Source organism: Tiliqua scincoides, chromosome 4, assembly GCF_035046505.1.
Source record: "Tiliqua scincoides isolate rTilSci1 chromosome 4, rTilSci1.hap2, whole genome shotgun sequence".
Taxonomy (NCBI): Eukaryota; Metazoa; Chordata; class Lepidosauria; order Squamata; family Scincidae; genus Tiliqua; species Tiliqua scincoides.
Window position 1 is genome coordinate 100,752,316 of NC_089824.1, and position 20,664 is coordinate 100,772,979.

The window sequence follows — 20,664 nt, forward strand, 5'->3', positions numbered from 1 at the left end:
CAGAGCTGCTTCCCATCTCATGTTCTCCACTTTGCTCTTTGGATAGGGGCACTATTTTCTCTAGATACGCCACTGTAAGTCTGCAGGCCTATCCACACTTTCCTGGGAGTAAGCCTCATTGTATAAGATTTGATTCAATCCTTAACAGCACAGTGTTTTATTGGATCAATTTAGTGAACAAAACTGGATATTAGCCTTGAGGGCTAAATAGGTCCTCAGCGTTCAGAGGTAGTTGCAGGGCTCAAACAAGATGGCTGCCATAATGAGACTGCTGGATCAGACCAAAGGTTTGTAGCTTCCTGATGGTATTTGGCTTGCTGCTGTTGGAAACATGGAGCTGGATCTGACCCTTTGGTCCCATTGTTACGTGAAAATTCCCTTTTGCCATTTAGTTGTGATTTTCTCTCTATATCTGGTTATGTTACTATGGACTAAAATATCATGCAGGCTAAACTGTTCTCCTAGCACACAGGCCACATTTCCAGAACTCTGGTCAAGCCACAAGCTCATGGTTACACAACCACCACCCCATGGTCACATATTATGGGAAGAAGTCTGGTGTCTTAAATCACTGTTTAAGTGTCTCCTACATTACTGTATTCATTGTATTGTTTTAACCCAAACACTGTTTAAGTACTGTATGCAAACTTGAACTGCCTTCTTCAAGATCTGGAGCAGAAGGTCTGGTCTAGAGGGTTGAGCCTCCATTTGCCTGAAGATAACATCCGAAGGTCGCCAGTTCGAAGCCATCGGCACCGTGCGACCTTGAAGCAGCTGACAAGCTGAGCTAAGCTGTTCCATCTGCTCTGTGCGTGGGAGGATGGAGGCCAGAATGTGTGGCCAGACCAAGAAAGAAACATCTGATTGTTGTGGTTTCTTGAAAGATAGAAACCTTCTTTCAAATTGTAAAAATCCCTATGGGGATTTAAAAATTGCCTGCCTATGTAAACCGCCTTGAATAAAGTCCGAGGAGAAATCTTAGAAAGGCGGTATAGAAATACCTGTATATTTTTATATATTTATAAAAATTCTTGTGTGGCTGATTCATTGTATAGTTTAAGTTCCCCCATCTAGGAACCCAGCCATAGATCCCATTGAATTGTGCTGATAACTGACATCCTGATCCTCTTTCAATGTTTTACATACTCCAAGCACCCTGCTGTGTGGTAGTAATCAAGCTACCATCCAGCTCAGCACTGTCTCCCAACCCCTTTTAAGTGAACGCTTCCTCTCACTCTCTGCCTCTCCAAGGACCAACACATCTGTGTTGTGTCAGAGGGTCCTCTCCACAGGACTCTTCCCCCCCTCCAACTGGCTCTACAGGAAAGGTAACTATCTTGCGACTGGAACTCTTTCCCTTCTCCCCCCTTTCTCTCCCCTTCTCTCCCCATCTTTAGTTATCAGCTGGGGTTGGCAGAGCAGGGACCCCAAAAAGCCTTCCCTACAACCCCCCTTCCTTTTTGTTTTCCTCGGATGCACCAAATACTCTCCACACGTAACCACCATGAAAGCTAGGTACACTGGATTCAAGTATTAGGACCAAGAAACATACACTTATCATTTCTCCATGTGCATTATGTTTACCTTTGTGCTTTTGTAATAAAAACTATAATTTTTTATTAAAAGTTCTTTCTCTCAGTCTCCTCTTTAAGCAAAAGGGAATTTCTCTGCATTACGCCGTCTTGTTATCCAGCCTACGACCCTAAGGTTCCAATAAGGGCAGTGTAATAATTCCCCTAAACAAAACAGCCCTTTTGGTAACACCATCATCCTGTATCCTTAACTAATCCGATGACTCAAATGTACCTTAAGGAGAAAAAAACCTAATCAAAACTGAATGAAGGAATGAGGCATGGTACTATATATTGTAAAATGGAAATGTCTCCCAATAAAAAGTTAATAAAAACCTGCGCATATTTCTAGAAAAGCCATTCTCTGTCAAAGGAATGGAGTATCCATCCAGGGGATTTATGATTTTGAATGGTAACTTTTATTATATTTCTCTCATATCCTCAAGCTCTGTCTCTCACCATGCGAGTCTCGAATGAGTCTCCTGGCTCTCTGCTGCCACGCAGTCTTGTAATCTCTTATTTAACCAGAACTTTTATGAAACAAACCAAGAGATTAATAACAAGAATGAACATACTCTGTGCTGTCTTTTCAAATGAACCCTCCAGACTATGAATGGTCTCAGGCTCTTTGTCATCCTAGCCGTTTGTCAGATGGTATTCCTAATTTTCTGTAATAATATTGCATTGATCTGGTTTCAATATGTAGAGCAAATGTACTTTGAAATGTTAGAGGATTCCTCTGCCAACAATTTCTTGACCTGCTGCAGTTTCACGTCTGCACAGAGTGTTCAAAGATTCTTCATAATTGGGATCAGAATTGTCCTGTATATGTCTTGTAATGAATTGTCCATGTATTGTTTTCTTAATAATGGAAGTAACAACAACAATTATACACAAATAAGGTTTTAGGATAAAATGGAACAAAGTGAAGCAGAATGGAAAAGAAGTGAACTTATAAGTTTGATCCTGCCCTCAGATACAGACATAGGGAAGTGTTCCTGTCTGGGATCCTCACTACCATCAACAGAGTCCTGGATATCCTGGCCGCCCATCCTGCTGCAGCTATTGAGACTCCTGGAGCGTCTGTTGCCACCATAAACTGTCACTACACTATACTAGCTCTGCAAAGTGCAACCTGATGGAACGGTTCCTGTTCACAGCATGGTTGGCCCAACATTGGACACTGCCACAGCTATGCAAAGTGAAACAACAGCCAATTTGCTAGTTTTTTTTTTTTTAAATAGTCATAGGCTGCAATCCAAACCACACTTTCCTGGGAGTAAGCCCCAATGAACAAAATAGGACTTACTTCTGAGCAGACCTGGTTAGGATTGTGCCCATAGTTAAAGATGTGTTGCTGTCATATCAAATTGCTATTTCTGAAACTTGGGAATGCAGGTTCCCTGTCAGAATAGGATTCAAGAACACTGTGTGCCAAGAAAGGGGGAGAGAGTTTGAATCGGGCAGAAATTTTATTTTTTTAGACAGCCAACAAGAAGCAGCCACACTGTTGCTGATTTTAGGGACTGATGCTACTTCAGGATAATGCTACTGTAAGTTTTGACTTGTTTTCCAGTTTCTTCTCCTTAGGAGGAGAATTTCTTCTCCTTAGAAGGAAACTGGCAACATATAGCTGCCTTGGAACTCACTATAATTCAGGGAGCGCAAAACAATGCAAAGGGCTCCTATGAGACACACTGCTTGTAGGAAATTCCTTGGGGATGAGAGCAGGTGCAATCACAGCAAAAGAAAAATACACTGTTACGGTACTGCCTCTTTCTCAAATTCTGTCTCCTGGAGTGAACAGTCCATGAAGGGCTTTTAAATCAGAGCTGAGTTGCTATGATGACCTTCATAGCTTTTTGAAAAATGCCCACCCAAATACAGTTGAGCAAACATAACTAGTAATTGTAAGCATTAACATTAGTACAACTGTTAAATGAACTGCCAAGCAGAAACCCTATCCTGACATGAAGTTGTTCATTAAAAAAGCAATTATTTCTGAAAGATTTGTGGAGCACCACAGCACCTGCTAATGGACATGGTTATGTATTAGCTAGTACCGTCATTCATAGCATCAGTAAATCCAATCCTTTTCTAAGAAGTGTATTAAAAAAAATGAAAAAAAAGAAACGGAGATATATATGTATATCACACACACACGTTACCCTGCCTGCAGACTTATAAGCTTATCAATATCTTACATGAAAACATTTTCTAGCTTATCAATATCTTACATGAAAACGTGAAAAGGACTTGTGGCAGGAGCAAAAATCCCTGTTAAAAACCTACTAGTTTTTCACTTATTTTTTGAATGTTAGTTAGAAGCCCCAATAGGCTGCAGCAGCAGTGCTTCTTAGGATTTTACCTTTACTGTGTGATCCTAGCCAATCAGGAATCACATTAATACAATGATGTCACAGTGCCATTTAGCCAATAATATTTGTCTACTTGATGACATTACAGAAGACAAATAAAGCCATCATATAATCTTTACTGGAGGGGGATAGGATGAATCCCTGTTGCTGAGAATACTGGTGGCTTCCCACTGTGCTGGCTGGCATTGATAGCTTGCCAGTGCCGCATAAGACGTTCGCTCCGATTCAGCCCTTTGCTCACATGCAGCTATGCATGGCTTGTGGTAGAATGTGGATGACAGTGTGTAAGTGGATGTGTATCCCCAGTGAAATTCTGCTGCTACTACTAGCCAACGGTGGCTGTATCTGTGTGAGAGACTGTTGGCCTTAACAGCGCGTGTGTGTGTATGACATATTTTGCCCTGCTGTTGTCTGACACGCTTATTTTTTTTCTATGAATTTTTGCTTGACATGTTTACATGCATAAGTGGTGGTGAATGCAAGCCAGTCAAGCACCTTGCCTGGTTAGCAGATTTATAGTCCAGTCCTAAGCTGCCCATTGTGTCGAAACAGCTGTCATGGCATCCTGTGTGCAAAAGGGCAGCCGCTGGTAGCTTCTTAGGGGAAGAGGACGAAAGCCCCCTTCCCCCAGGTAAGCCAAGTAGCCCCGCAATGGGGCTGCTCGATTCTGCAGCAGCCCTTGGGCTGCCATAGAATCAAGAGCCTCAATTTGGGCCTGCAAAGCTCCTTCGGTCCTGCCTCCCTCCCACCCCACGCCCTCCCTGCCTCCCCCACTTACTTCTCTGTCGCCAGCGGTTTGTGCAGTCACTGAGCAGGAGAGTAGAGGTGGTCCACCAGCGCTAGCCCAGTGCTGGCTGGTACTGAGCTAGCACTGTTGCTGAACCAGCACTGAGGGCTGCAGACGTGTCTTATGGCACATTTGTGACACTCAACATCAGAAGAGGACCAGCAGTAAGAGCTCAGGATTGGGCTCTTAAACTAGTAAACAAGTCACGTTCTGGGAGCTTCCTGACTTTGGAGTAAACAAAGTCATTAACAACACGAATGAGGCATCTCCAACCTTAGGTTCTCTCACCAACCTCACTGTACACTCAGTCAAGGGCTGTAACGATAACATAGGCCAACACGCATTTTGCTTCCTTAAATGTTACACCAATTCCTGGGTATATTTGGGGTTCTGATTCCAAAAATGGTGTCCGTTTTGCCCTATCACGTCTAGTTTTGGTGATATATTATAGCCTCATTAGTGAATGGTTCAAGCAGCTTCCTCATGGCTTGCACACATTTGTGGTGTGCAATAAAGATATTGATTTTGGGGCAGGGATGGACCACAAAGGACCATCAAGACACAATAAAAAGGACAATGACAGTAGCCTCTATGCTTTCCTATGGGGATTTTGGTTATTAAAAATGGTAGGGAGTCAACACTATGCTGATGACATCCAGCTCTTTCCTTTCCACCTGATTCCTCTTTCCTTTCCACCTGATTTCCACAATTCCACAAAGGGATTGTGAGGTCCTCAGTCACTGCCTCGAGACAGTTGAGAACTGGATGTGGGCAAACAAGCTGAAATTAAATCCTGATAAGACAGAAGTTCTTCTGGCCTAGAAGTCCATGTTGCAGGTAATGGACCATTGTCCTGGGGTTGCACTTCCTCTGAAGAAGCAGGTCCACTGTCTAGAGTTCTCCTAGATGTGCAGCTGATCCTGGATTCCTAGGTTGAGGCTGTGGCAAGTGCAGCCTCTGCTTAGCTTTGGCTGATCCAACAGCTGGAACCATACATGAATCATTTAGACTTAGCCACAGTGACCCATGCCCTAGTCGTGACATCTAGATTAGATGAATGCAACATGCTCTAAGTGGGACTGCCTTTGAAGACTATCCAGAAACTGCAATTAGCATAGAATTGCAGCTGCCCCTGTGGTTGTGGGGGCTTGTTGGTTTGACCCAATCAGGCTGCTGCTTCAGTGGCTACACTGGCTGCTGGTTCACTTCCAGGCACAATTCAAGGTACTAATTTAGGGTTCCAGACAACCTCCTTCCATATAATGCAACCCGTCCTCTGAGGTCATCCAAGAGTGCCCTTTTAACCATGCCACCACTGATGGAGGTGACGGGAACAGCAGCAAGAAACATGACCTTCTGGTGGTGGTGCCCCGCTTGTGGAATCTTTGGCAAAGTCTTAAGGACTTTTTATTCAAGATGGCATTTGGTAGCTGATGAGATGGACTGGTGTTTTAATTAAACAATTTTTAACTGCTTTTATCAGATCCATTGGGGTTTTTACATTGTCTTATGTTTAAATGTTGCAAGCTGCCTTGACTGCCCTTACCAGGAGGAGGTCGGATAAAAAATATTTAAATGAATGAATAAGCAATTCTATAAACCCTTGTATTATCCATCTTTTCCCCATTCTTGCTCCTGTTGTATCAGCTATGCATTGCTCAGTGATCCACTGGTGCTGTGTCACACGCCCCTTTTCCTCTTTACCCTTTTCCCACACTTGCTTTCCCAAGAACTGCTATGTCAGCCAGCACCCTGGATAAGTATCAAATAACTTCCAACTTTCCTCCCCTACACCATTCCCTCAGCCACAAAGCACAGATTAGGCACTCACTGATCCACTCTCAGTTTTCCTCAAAGTAGAGTTTGCTGTCTCAACTTTCTTCCCTTGCTTGCCTTCCTGGGTTTGCTTTACAAGCTCTTTTCTGCTTTTCATCCTCTCACTGCCCCCTTTTGGAACCAGATCACTATGTCTTGGCCTGCACTTTCTGCAACACTACAAGCTTGCCTCAGTAGATGCAGACAGGCTGTCTTGGCTCTTGGTAACCCTGACCGACACAAACCCCACTATCTTTTGTGTCTCTTGTGAGGTCAAACTGACAATATACTTCATGTTTTATCTTTCCCTTCTTTGGTGTGAGCGTGTGACAGTTAAGGACACCTGATTTATTTTTTCACTATTTAAGGGGGAGGCTTAGAAATTAGCTCCAGGCCTCCTTTTCAGACCCATTAACAGTGACAGCTGCTCAAACCACTAGCCTTACAAGTGTGTGAGGGGGCATCCACTCAAACACCTCCAGCTCTGGTTAGGAGGAACCATATGGTGAAAAAGGCAAGGGTCTCCCACTAGCAGCAAGGGAAGTATTTTCATGGCCCACTAAGGAACTCACTCCTTGCTTGTAGCCCCAGGTCAGACTACAAGAATAATGACACAGCCATTGGTTTGTACTGCAGCAGGAACCTTTGTGCTTTCCTGCTTCTCCTTTTCTCCTCTTCCTCCCAGTGGTGAACCTCCCCAGTCCCGTGCCCCTGGACAAAGGTCCTCAATGGCAGGCCCCCACAGGATGTTGCTACCCCCTGCACACAAATCCACCCCCCCCCCCCAAACTAAACTTCCTGAGGCTGCCCGGATGCTTTAAACTTGCTTCCGGAAAAATGGAAGCACTATTTCTGACCCCATCGGGAACCTCAGAGAGGCTTCCGCAGGGTCCTAAAGGCATGTGGGGCATTTGCCCCATCAAATGAATGGGAGGTCCACCACTGCTTCCCCCTCTATTCCCACTACTGCAAAACTACCAGTTCTAAAGAACTTATTCCATTTGGGCAACCCTCCTTATTTCCCCGCATTCTGTTCCTCCCTCCTTTCTCCCCTCCTCTGCTTGTGCTATTGCACCCATCCTTCTTGTAAGGATTTCCACTTTCTCTTTCATTCTACCTAAAAATTGCTGAGGTATAAGGTTTAGAAAATGTGAGTGATTGTCATGTACACTGCATTGCTTTTTATTTTTGATTCCCTTCCCAGTTATTGTATTCTTATCTCCACAATAAAAGCTATCTATTGTTGTGTCTTTAACCTGCCTCCCTCCTTATTTTATACCATTCCACTAAGCTGTCTTGCAAGGCACTGCATTTGATCCTTGCACATGTAACAGATTTCCCCTTGTGCCTATGTCTTGGGTCACACTGTACTCTGCCAATACTTTTTAAGATCTCAAATATTTTTGCAATTCTGTACCTTGCCCTGAGAAAATATTGAAATTAGTAAAATGGGTATGTAACAGCAAGCAGGGGAAAAGGGGCTTGCATAAGTGTGTATAAGATTGCAGTCTTAATAAAAAAACACATAAAATATTGGCTATTCTATAATACTAAATCAGAACACTTACCCAAACATTAGGTGTATTAGAAAACCCAATTCTTAATAAACCTTTGTTATGTGTTACCATTTGCTAAATATTTTATGAACAGACTTCTGTTGTGTTGAGTACATTTTGCCAACACATTTTTAAATTGATAATTCACTACCCTTATTTTCTTTGGTTTATATTCCACCTCATCCTATAATTTAAGGGCAAGTGACTTACTGCACAAGGTTGGATCAGGACTAGTAAAAAACATGTATAGTATATGTATTTTTCATGACAGAACTATTTTTCATGACAGACAGCATTAAAGAACACTAGATTTAAGAAATTTTTTGAGGGGGGGAATTCGATGCAACTACCTCTGAAATGTTTTTCCACCAATATAAGAGGCCGCAGAAACAATGCTATCTACATCAATATTCATCGTTCAAAGCCATCAGATTAAAGTTTTGGAAATTTCAACTTATTAGAATGTGTTTTATCTTTTTTATTCAACTAAGGGCACAATCCTAACCCCTTATGTCAGTGCTTTCCAGCACTGACATAAGGGCAATGCAGCTCCAAGAGAACTAACATTCTCTTACTTTTAGGAGGCCTCCGTGAGTGATCCCAACTGCAGGATGCAGCACACGTCCCATTGGCACTGCTATGCCAGTGATGGAAAGCACTGACATAAGGGGTTAGGATTGCACCCTAAAAGATTCAAAATCATATGCCCACACTGTGTCAATGCCCTCGCCAATACTATGATTTGGCTTCCAGTGTGGGAAAGGAAAACGACACGCAACAACTCTGGCATCTTGCTGGAGTTCTTCTCCAAGCTTCTCCTCCAGTTGCTGCATCTGTGAAGAAACAATATAAATTTTCAGAAGGTGTGGTAGGACTTACTCCCAAGTAAGTATGTCTAGGATTGATCAGTAAATGGTTTATGAAATATCAGTTTTCCAAGTGCTTAACAGAGAAGTTCCAGGGACTGAAAATTCCCTTGGAAGTTAGGCTAGAGATTATGTGGTATATACAGTACATATCAGAAAATGTATGGTGGTACAATAGGGGAAGACAGAGAAAGAACAAAGGCCCCTGAAATACTATGAAGAAATGTCAGAGGGAGAGAGAGACTAGTAAAAGGAAACAAGAAGTTAAATAATAGGTTGGCTGAATGGGAAAGATGGGAACATGCTGGCTCCACAGAAATAAGTTGAGAAATGCTGTAACAGCAAATTGGCAAAGGAATGATAGATGTAGTCTGGGATAAAAATTCAGGGGAGGAAACAACTAGTACCAATACAAAGCATCACAAAGCAGACCTATTTTCTTTTCCAGGTCTTGAACTCATGATTTATTCTTCCTTCTTTTTTAAAACCCTTTTTATTCAAGTCATTGAAGATTATCAGTTTCATCTTTTTTACTTGTTTCCCCTTGTTGCAAAGACAAGGTAACACTCGTACAACACAATCCTATGTGTGTCTATTCAGAAAGCGGGTTCCACTGAATTAAATGTAACTTACTCCTAAGTAAGCATGTAAAGAATTTCCGCTTCAATCCTTTCCAATTTGATTATTGTATCTCTCTTATTTCTGGGTTGGCTCCTCTGGGTTGTTGGTTCTGGCCTGTTTTCTACCCTTAATTCTGCTATCAGATTACAGTGTCTGTGATCCTTATTTTCTCCTTTGTTATGCTCCTTTCTTTGGTTCCTACTTCCCCAACTGATTCAGAGTAAGTTATGTCCTCTGTACTACTTATTTTCATCATTAATTCCTTATCCTCTTCCTGCTTTTCTTCCCTTCTTTAGCCATTTGGTCCTTGCTGCTCCACAGATGCTCTTCTCTTGTATAAACCTTCGGTTACTTCTATTTTATACTCCAGTCCTTTCCCTGTAACTCACAACCTCCTGCAGACATTTGCATCTTTTTTTCCTTGCTGGTGTTTTAAACACATTCTGAAACTTTTCTCTTGAACAGCTAATCTCTGATCTGTGTCTTGTCTCTTCTGCTTGCCCAATTGTTTTTTTTAAAATTGCTCTTTATAAGCCTGCAAGCAGCATTTTTTTCTTTCTACTTTAATTATTATATAAACAAATACTATCAGCAGCTATTGTTAGGTTTATTTATTTCTCTCATCCCACGTCCTATCACACAGATGATAGAACCTATCTGCTGTCATATTTACAAGATGACCAGGGGAGAATTGCTTTTCTGCCCACATAAGAAACATCATGGCAATGGGAAAGGATAGGCTTTAACAAAATTAAAAATCAAGCTCTCAGTGAAGAACCTGTCTAAAAAGGTGTTCTATTTTTTTTTTTACACCAACACTCAAAAAAAGATGCCATTAAAGATGGCACGGCTTTCAATTTTTTTATTTTTATTTATTTTTTTATTTTAATTTTTGGTTCCAAGTTTTATTATTTTTATACATATTTATATATTTTATGTTTTTATATGATTTCTTTTGTAAGCCACCGTGAGTGCCCTTTACTGGGACAGAAAGGCAGGAAATAAATAAATAAATAAATAAATAAAGCATTTCCTCTTATCCTTGGTTTCTTTGTTAGTAAGATGCAATATTATGGAAAATTAAGCTATTAGTTGAATTAGAGATTAGTGTAAAGCAGTGTTTCTCAAAGTGTGCTCCTAGAAGCCCTGGGACTCCCCAAGACCCCTTCAGGGGCTCCATGAGCACCCCATAAGCAGCCATCATCTGCTTCGTGTTGTATCATTCTATGTATGTGCCAGTGCTCTGGGGCTCTCTGAGACTCTGCACATGTTCTGGCAGGTTCCCTGAGACTCCTTTTAGGAATATACGTAAAAGGTCCTGGAGATCAAAATGTTTGAGAACTGCTAGTATAAAGCAAACGTTGAAGGGAAATACTAAATATGTAACATGACTGAAATATCTTGCAGGTACAGTTTTTTCTGCTTCTGCATGGTGAGGGAGAGAGATCATGTCTGCCATTCTTCTTCCAAAATCTGTGAATGGACTCTATGTGCATGAAGCAAAATATGCTGGGGTCCAATCCACATATGGTAAGGACTGCACAGGCCAATCCTATGGGTATTAGTTGAGGTGTCTTACACTGGTACTACATGGGGCATGACTACTATGTGAGGAAGGTGGGGTCATCCTACCTCTCCTAATGCATGGAGCTCCACATATGCACAAATGTGCAAACACGTGCAGAGCCCCAAGCTTCACCTTCAGATTTCACTATTTATATTTACCCCTAAAGAAGACAGAGTTTGTCAAACCTAATAATTATCAAAGATTTTGGTTCATTTGACATTTCAACATTCTAGATCAGGGGTGCCCAAACCCAGGCCCGGGGTTTATTATTATAACCCAGCCCTTGGGGACCCCCAATCCAGCCCGAGGGGATCCCTAGTCTCCAATGAGCCTCTGGAGACTTGCTGGAGCCTGTGCTGGCCCAATGTGACTGCTCTCAGCATAAGGGCAACTGTCTGACCTCTTGCGTGAGCTGTGGGCCAAGGGCTCCCTCCGCTGCCTGCTGTGTCATGTCTGTGAAGCAGCAGCAAAGGAAAGGCCGGCCTTGCTTCACGCAAGGCCTTTTATAGGCCTTGAGCTATTGCGAGACCTTCAATCATTCATATGTTCCATCTCTAATATACTCATTTCCCTAAATTTATATAAATTTATTCAAATTTTAAATGTAAATTAATTCTTTTTTAACTAGCCCCCAACACAGTGCCAGAGAGATGATGTGGCCCGCCTGCCGAAAGGTTTAGACACCCCTGTTCTAGATAATCTATGATGAAATAATGGAAACTTACCATTTGGGGTACTCCAAAAATAACAACATTTGTATACTGGGAAAAACTGACCTGTTTAAAATAAATGGCAACTGTAAGTATTCAGCCTTTATAAATGCACTGTTTGTTCCTTTTCACTGCTCAGTATAGCCTGTGTAGCCCTATTCAGGCATTATGTGAGGGGGGCAAACAGGAGTAGCTGACTAGCTCCCACCTCCCAATTCCTGCATTCAGCACATCTGCAAAGAATAGCACTGAATATGGGAGAGATCACATTCCTGTGATCTAGAACTACAGCTGGCTGTTGAGGTACCCAGCAGATACAATAACTGCACTTTACACCTGTGTAACTGCATGCACAATTATGTGAGAAAATTTTTTATCTGTTTCTTGCATCCACATTTCATAAGAATTAGTGATGCTGTACATAAGTTAAGTGGAATTATCTGCCCTTTTTGCTTCCAGTTTCTCTCTGTCTGATGGCACCAATGTACTACAACTTATATCCCTTCTTCTTCATCTTGAATCAGAGCGATGTCTCTCTACTGGGCAACCATGACAGTTTAGCCTCAAGGCATCCGCTGCCATACTAGACCTTTCTAGTTGATTCACCAGTCAAAAATTATCAATTTACCAGGCACTCTGGTCAGCCAAATATACTCAAATATTCCATGAAGCCAAGAGTGTTTTCCTTCAGATAGCCTGATATAGTTCAATACCAAACAAACCAATTAGTATTATTCTATAATGACATTTACATAAATATATTGATTCATAGTCTGGAAGTGAACACAGATCCAGCATATATGCATTTAAAAATATTCAGTTGATACTGTATTGGTTTCTATTTGACCATTTTTAATTTGTACCACTGAGCAATTGTAAATGTAATTTACAGAAGATACATACCTTCCATAAGTCTGAAATGTAAAATTTGGCTTCCTGATGAACTCCTTCTCTCCAAGCGCGATACCTGGAATACCATACTAGCCAGGGATTTAATTCATAACCTACAGCTTTGAATCCCATTTTTGCAGCTGCTATTACCTGTCAAATCACAAATCAGTTTTTTAATCAGCAGGAGAAAGATTCCCAGGGACACTACCTGAAGGCTCTGCTTAGTGAAATCACAGAAAACAATTTAAAATTATACAAACATGTGGCAGAATCCTAAGCACATACAGCAAGACAGAAATTCTACAAAAATCCAGGACAAATGCCAGCACCTTCAGTTAAAGGATCTTGGGTAGCAAGGCTGGGAAAGACCTGTGCCAAAAAGCAAATGTCAGGGAGAGTAGACAAAAGTGGTATGCAGTGCAATCCTAACTGTGAGTAAAGCACGTTTACGTTTATAGTAAAGCTGCAAAGCACGTTTGCGCCTCCTTTAGAGCAAGCCATGTCAGCACACAGAGGTGCGCTGGCACAGGGAGGTTGCATCCAGACTCCATGGCGGCTTGCGGTGGGCGAGCCTTGCGTTGGCTGAGCTTGGCTGACACAAGGCTCTGGGGTAGGTGGGGAGGAGACAGGAGGGAGGCATTCAAGGGTGCGGGGAGGGCAGGCAGAGGGCGGCCCTGGGGATGGGTGACTGGGGAGCGGGTGGCGGGGCTGGGATCTGACTGTTATGCTAGATCCCAACCCCCATTCCCAAGCAGCTCAGAGCAGCTTCAAGCCACTCCACTCTCCTTGAATTTATGCAACCTTACGAGGTGGTGAAAGTTTGAGGAGACCCACAGGGGCTGCAGTGGCTTACCCCGGGGTAAGGGAAAGTTTCCCCTTACCTTTGGATGAGCCACTGTGGAGCCCTATCTCATGCTGGATACAGCGCAAGCCTCCTGGCCTGCCTGTTCCAGTGCAAGAAAGGATTGCGCCACTAGATAGACAAATGGTCTGGGGGCTCAAGCCTATTCAATTTTCCAGTGCTACTGCAGTTGCAATGCAGTCCTGAGGTAAGAAAAAAAAAAAGTTCCCTTACCTTGAGGAGGCATCCATGATTGCTCCTCTACTGGAAGATACAGTGCATGCCCTGTTGGCACTGCTACATTGGCACTGGAAATTTGGGTAAGATTGGGCCATGAATCAAGGCAACTTCACATTTTCATATGTAGTTGTCCACACTATTACTGTTGCAGAGCCCAGAATAGAAACACCTTCAGCACTGTGCTGCACAAAGCCCTCATTAACATCCATTTGTCAGGTTCAAAAATACTTTCATTAAAAAGCAGTTTTAAACTTACAATGCGTCCATCACCACTACCTATGTCAACCAGGCATCCATTTCTGCCTCTCAGCATGTTCAGGACATTTTCAATCTGCTTTGTAGTTGCAGGTACAAATGGCAGGCAATGTTTCCTCAGTGCTGGAGTGATAAATGGAGTGGCAACTGAGTAAAGTGCTACTAATGTCCCACCAATTACACCAGTGACTAATAAGCCCCAGTTCCTTTGTTTAGGGCTCTCATTGGTGACCATCAAAGGCAAAATGTCTCTTGTGCTGTCTCCAGGAAGTACTTTCGACATAACAGAAGCACCTAGAAAAGGGAAAACATTTATTATGTTCAACTTCCAATCTTTTAGGCACATTAAGGGTGCAATCTGAACCAACTTTCCAGTACCAAGGTAAAGGCAATGCAACTCCAAGGTAAGGGAACAAACTTTGCCTTAGCCTGAGGAGGCCTCCATGACTGCCCCCCAACTGCAGGATGCAGCATATGCCCCACTGGCACAGCTATGCCGGCGCTGGAAAGTTGGTTAAGATTGCGCCCTAAATCTCATTGATTTAAGTCTCAGTGATTTCAAGAGGGGATGTAAGAATATAAGAAGAGCCCTTCTGGAAAGACCAAATGACTTTCTAGTCCAGCATCCTATTTTCAACAGAGGCTAGACAGATATTTCCAGGAAAACGACAAGCAGGGCATAAAAAGCAACAGCTCCCCCCCCCCCACTGCTTGCCCACTGGAAACTGGCATACTGCATCTGAACATGGGGTTCCATGGAGTTATCTTGGCTACTGAAAGATCTACATGAATTTGGCTGAGATCCTATTCACACTTACTTGGTGAGTAAACTTCATTGACAATAATGAAATTTACTTCTGGGTAGTTATGATAGGATTGAGCACTTTGTCTATCTCCTTTTAAAGACATCACCACATCTCATTGGCTATGAATTCCATTAGTTCATTTATGAATTATTTAAAGCTTGCACTTATATTTCTCCCATCAAAATCAACGGGACTTTAAATTCCTAACTTTGGCTGGATCGCGTCCCAGTTTTCTAATTTATAACAGCAATTTCATTTTATGACTTTTTTCTTGACAAGTTTTTTCTTTACAAGTCTCAAATTCTATTAACCAAAATGAATTATGTGAGAAATGGAGTTATTCATCAGCTCCATTCTCATTTATATAGTAAAACATTTACAAACATAATCCAATATTAATACATATTGTTCCAGTCTTACAAGATCTGAATAAAGAAGGATGTGTTTTCAAAAATGCTTTGCTTGGCATGACTGTGGCTTTTCTACCATAACATTCATCAGTGTTCCAACATCAGAAATGTTAATGTTCATAAAATAAATTGGATCCCATTTACAAAAAACAAAACAATAAAAAGTGCTATATTACATACAAGCTCAATTATGCAAATACTCCTGAATTCATTTGCATAATCATTACTTAAAACTTCAGATGCTTTCAGATTGACCCTGCACACACTTTCACAGAAGTCTAATCGAATTCAGTGGAACATACATATGAGTAGGCAAGCACAAGATTAAACTGCTTATTTCCCAGAATATTCTGCTATGCTATGTTTGCTATATAAGAACGTGCAGCATCTATTGAAGAAGAGTAAAATGCTAAGTCATGATATGATATGCTGTATGGAAAATAACTGCTTCATATGGCAGTTGACTGTAGAATGTACCATGCTTTAGAAATGTGCCCCATTGGGGCTGCTGCCATGTTACCTGGGGTAAGGGGAGTTAATTTCCCTTGTCACAGGCTGAGCAGCAGCTAGGTCCAACCCTGCACTGGATATGGTGCAGGCCAGTTGGCCTGCCTGTTCCAGTGTGGGTTAGGACTGGTCAAATAGCTATTATAAAGATCATTATGGCGTACATAAGTATTCAAAAGAATATACAGGGTGACCCAAAAAAAAACAGAACCCACAAATCTTTGAATAAAACTGTTATTTTTAATTTTTCTTCTTTTTTCTTTCAGGGTATACAAGTCAACTTTGTGCATGAAATATTGGAACAATAATCTTCCTCAATATGATTGAAGTTTGAGTCCAGTAAGTTTCTTGAAATTTACTGGACCTTTGTAGGATTTAATAAAATTTTTATGGGTTCTGTTTTTTTTTGGGTCACCCTGTATGTACATTTCCAAATGTACCTATATCATCAAGTAACTAAGTTTGCCAAGTCCAGAACTTAAAATAATCCCTGTATCCAAAATTGATATACTAGAAAGTAAATCCCAAGGATCTCAACAGTACTCACTTCTGAACAAATGAACTGTATTTATTTATTCACTGTATTTGCATACAAATTTTAAACAAAGAGTTCAAAGAGGTTTACAAAAGAAAAGAACAAGATGCTTCCTATGCTGAAGGGCTTTCAATATAAAAAAGACACAAAAAGACAACAGAGGAAGGTGAGGGAAATGGAAGCAAGGCTTAATGAAGAATATGCAAGTTACATTTCCACATTCACAAAGGCCTTGATCAGTGGTATCCAAACTTTTTCAACTGCCTATTGGGCCATTGATTGTGGCTCCCCATGAGAGCAACAATACTATACTTTGTATAGGGTGGTGGGATTTTCCTGAGGATTCTGCGCTCCCCTGGCTGGTTTCTGGAGGTTTCCTGGAGGAGCCATGACTCATAGTTCGGGAACCACTGGCCTTTGTCATGAAGAACATAAGAAGAACCCTGCTGAATCAGGCCAAAGGCCCATCTAGTCCAGCTTCCTGTATCTCACAGTGGCCCACCAAATGCCCCAGGGAGCACATAAGACAACATACACAACCTGCAGCCTGGTGCCCTCCCCTGCATCTGGCAATCAGAGGCAGCCTACCTTGAAAAGCAAGAGCTTGCACATACCTACTATGACTTGTAACCCGTAATGAACTTTTCCTCCAGAAATTTGTCCAATCCCCTTTTAAAGCATCCAGGTAAGATGCCATCACCACTTCCTGTGGCAAGGAGTTCCACAAACTAATTACAAGCTGGGTAAAGAAATATTTTCTTCTGTTTGTCCTAACTCTCCCAACACTCAACTTTTGTGAATGTGCCCTGGTTCTGGTGTTATGTGAGAGGAAAAAGAGACTCTATCTCAGGGGTGTCAAACGTAAGGCCCGGGAGCCGGATGCAGCCTGTGGAAGCTTTTTATCTGGCCCTCAGGCTCTCAGCAGTGCTGAGGTGCTACTGCTGAAAGGGCAGCCCACATGAAAATTGGGCTCTCCTGTATCTTGATAAATGATCAAGAATTGCATATTTTCCCTTTGTCATTTGCAGTTAATGAGTTCCTAGGTTTGAAAAGTGCTTATTTTTTTGGTTATGACCTGTTTAATGACATTACTTCCTGCTAATGACATCACTTCCAGCCCTCAGCAGGCATCATGAATGATATTCAGCTCTTGCTAAGAAACTAGTTTGACACCCCTGCTCTATCTACTCTTCCTAAAGCTGTTTGAAAACAGTGTTATTTATTTTACTCAGAAGTAAACCCATTGTGTTCAGTAAGATTGGGCTGTAAAATTCTATCTTACTCAGTAGAAACAAACACCTCTAGTCATACCCTATTTTCCGCACACCCAATTAAGGGTTTATCCCACATCTCTTTTTGCCTCTCCCCCCCCCCAAGCGGTAGTAAGAAAAGTCAAAGCATAGGTGATGGGAAGCAAAATGATCCTGCTAATTTATGGAACTCAGGTAGGCAATCATGAGCACGCATTATGGGGAACCAATGCCAGTATCCAAGCCAAAAATGCATGACTTGGAAGTAAGACCCAGCAAATTCAAGGAGGGGGGGGTATTCTGAATAACAAACAACATGAGGAGACTGAAATGATATAGCAGTGGTTCTCATACTTTTAGCACTAGGGCCCACTTTTTAGAATGAGAATCTGTCAGGACCCTAAGGAAGTGATGTCATGACCAGAAGTGACATCATCAAGCAGGAAAATTTTTAACAATCCTGGGCTGTAATCTGACTCACACTTACCCAGGAGTAAGTCCCATTGACTATCATTGTTAAAAGTATATACATCGTAGCCTGTTCAAAGTACAGATCTGTAACATTTCCCCAAATGCAGTCACATACCATGGCAGCATCAAGTCTAATATTAAAAATAAAATATTAAAATGACTGGGGACCCACCTAGTTGGTCCCGACCCATGGTTTGAGAAACACTGCGATATAGTCATTTCTCTCCCCTGTCCATAGTGACCGGATGTCATAACCACAAGAGGACAAGGCACCCCAAAATGCAGGGCATCTAAGAAAAGTGCAGGACAAGACAAAACAAAAGCTTAAAACACTCAAATATTGCTTTCATGTGGTTAATTTAAAATTATCCCAATTCTAAAGGGAATTTTTTCAATCTACATTTCAACCACTTTTCCATCTTACTTAAAACTTATAGTTTTAAATCTAAACTACTGTTTATTACAGTATAATTGTTTATTATATTGTTAATTGTTTATAATAATTGTTTATTACAGTATACTGTTTATTACATATAATTTACTGCTTACAAGAAGACTCTGTGCTGGTTGCAGGGGCTGCTCACAGGGGAAAGGAGAACATTTAAATTCTTTTCCAGGACACGAGGCTTAAAAAGAGGACATGTCCTGGAAAAAGAGGGCGTCTGGTCACCCCATCCCTAACCCTCTCTACAGTATACCTCTCAAGTGGTGACCAGGTACTGCAAACCCCTCCCAGCCAGTGGATAGAACTCTGCCAGAACGCTGGATGGAAACACCAAGGACGGCTACTTCCTGTTCGAATCGACTGTACCATTATCCCCATGAGAGGGGGGTGAACTCCTAGTCCTCAGGAGTGAACCAATTCTCTTCCCTGCTTCCCATTCAGAACAAAAGGCATCTAAAAACATCCGTCATCTCAGTGCGCCGGGGAATGGGACTTCTTTTAAGCGGGGGACCACCTGTGTTACCTCAGCAACATTTTCTCCATCAGAGAGGTGAAAAAAAATGAATGAATGAATGAAGGTGTTGGCTAATAGAGATTAAAAAAACTAGAATGAAACGCACTCTAACTAAGGGCCCAATCCTATACAATTTTCCAGTTCCGGTGCTGCTGTGCCTATAGGGTATGCACTGCTTCCTGTGTTGGGGATGCAGTCACAGAGGTCTCCTTAAGATATGGGAACATTTGTTCCCTTACCCCAGGGCTGCATTGCGGTTGCACAATTGGATAGGATTGGACTGTAAGGCTGCAAACCTAACCACACTTTCCTGAGTAAGCCCCATTGAACAAAATAGGACTTACTTCTGAGTAGACCTGGCTAGGATTGTGCCCTAAGTCTTAGAAGAAAGCACACAAATCAATGACCAGAAACTAACAGTTTCTGAGGCTTTCACAGCCAGCTGGTTGCCTTCCTTCCTGCCTTGCTACACCTGCAAGTCATTCTAATACAGACTTGCCTTTTCCCACTACTATTCAGTTCTTTTTCAAGTACCCCAAAGGCCCTGGCAAGTACCCCTGGGGGTAAATGTATACCAGGTTTGGAACCACTGCCCTAAGGAATGCAGCGTGGTGCTGCTCTAGCTTTTCGCAACTCTACCAAGAAAGCCATTGTATGGAATGTACAGTACTGTGTAGAAACGTTCAGGGAAGCAAAACTATAGAGCTAAGGAAACAGGGTGATCCACCTCATTGTCTCCACATCTGAAACATAAGAACATAACATAAGAAGAGCCCTGCTGGATCAGGCCAAAGGCCCATCTAGTCCAGCTTCCTGTATCTCACAGCTGCCCACCAAATGCCCAAGGCATATCTAATCTTCCAGACAAATAATACACCACCCCCCCAAAACAAGGCATCACAATCTAATTAAATTAGGCTGCAATCCTTATCACACTTTCCTGAGAGTAAGCCCCATTGAACAAAATAGGACTTACTTCTGAGTAGACCTGGTTAGGCTTGTGCTGTTAGCCTATCCCAGTTTAAGGCAGCAATCCTATCCACGTTTGCCTGGGAGCAAGCCACATTGCCTACAATGGGACTTACTTCTGAGTAGACAGGCATATGCTTGGACTCTAAGGGCCCCAGCCTATCCAACTTTCCAGGACCGATGCAGCCCCAAGGTAAGGTAGCAGATGTTCCCATCCCTTGAGGAGGCCCCTGTGACTGCCTCCCCACCACAGGAAGCAGTGCACGCCCCACTGGCACCCTGTACAGAGACAAGGTAGAGCAGCACCAGTGGCGTAGCTAGAGAGGGGGCAAAGCACGAAGTCTTGCAGGGAGCCTCACCGCAGCGTGCAGGCGGCCCCACCCCCTTGGAGCCATTCAGGACGGCTCCAAGGGTGAGGCTCCCTGCAAGACTTCGTGCTTTGCCCCCTCTCTAGCTACGCCACTGAGCAGCACCACTTTGTGCCTCGGCCTAGAGCATCACGGAGGCTTCCAATTCTAACCGGAAGTGTAGCACGCGCGCTCCTCTCGCCTTTCCTCTTTATAGCTCTCACGAGGGACGCCGCTGAAGAGAACGCGCATGTGCACCTCCCCTGGATGCTTCCAGAATCGCGGGAGAAAGGAAATCTCGGGGAGGAGGCG

At 42.5% G+C, this 20,664-nt stretch overlaps 1 protein-coding gene across 6 annotated transcripts; it reads right to left on the reverse strand.

Annotated features, from left to right (window-relative positions):
* Positions 1 to 8,346: 8,346 nt before the first annotated feature.
* Positions 8,347 to 20,588, reverse strand: ATPSCKMT (ATP synthase c subunit lysine N-methyltransferase). 6 transcript variants are annotated; one of them, XM_066625150.1, is made up of 5 exons: positions 20,526 to 20,588; positions 14,100 to 14,392; positions 12,775 to 12,912; positions 11,887 to 11,937; positions 8,347 to 8,940 (listed from the first exon to the last, which is right to left on the reverse strand). In XM_066625150.1, exons 2-5 carry the CDS (start codon positions 14,379 to 14,381, stop codon positions 8,779 to 8,781), a joined length of 633 nt encoding a protein of 210 aa, XP_066481247.1. In that variant the 5' UTR covers positions 14,382 to 14,392; positions 20,526 to 20,588; the 3' UTR covers positions 8,347 to 8,778. The 6 variants fall into 6 exon arrangements, with proteins under 6 accessions (XP_066481247.1, XP_066481246.1, XP_066481244.1 ...); XM_066625149.1 differs by lacking the exon at positions 20,526 to 20,588 and adding an exon at positions 20,122 to 20,188; XM_066625147.1 differs by lacking the exon at positions 20,526 to 20,588 and adding an exon at positions 20,013 to 20,111.
* Positions 20,589 to 20,664: the final 76 nt, after the last annotated feature.

Bases quoted from the DNA above. Each gene is read 5' to 3' on its own strand.
- ATPSCKMT (XM_066625145.1), bottom strand. The intron at 12,913-14,099 runs GTAAGTTTAAAA...GTGATTTGACAG, and splicing joins GTAGTGGTGATGGACGCATT to GTAATAGCAGCTGCAAAAAT. The intron at 11,938-12,774 runs GTATGTATCTTC...TATTTTAAACAG, and splicing joins ACATTTCAGACTTATGGAAG to GTCAGTTTTTCCCAGTATAC.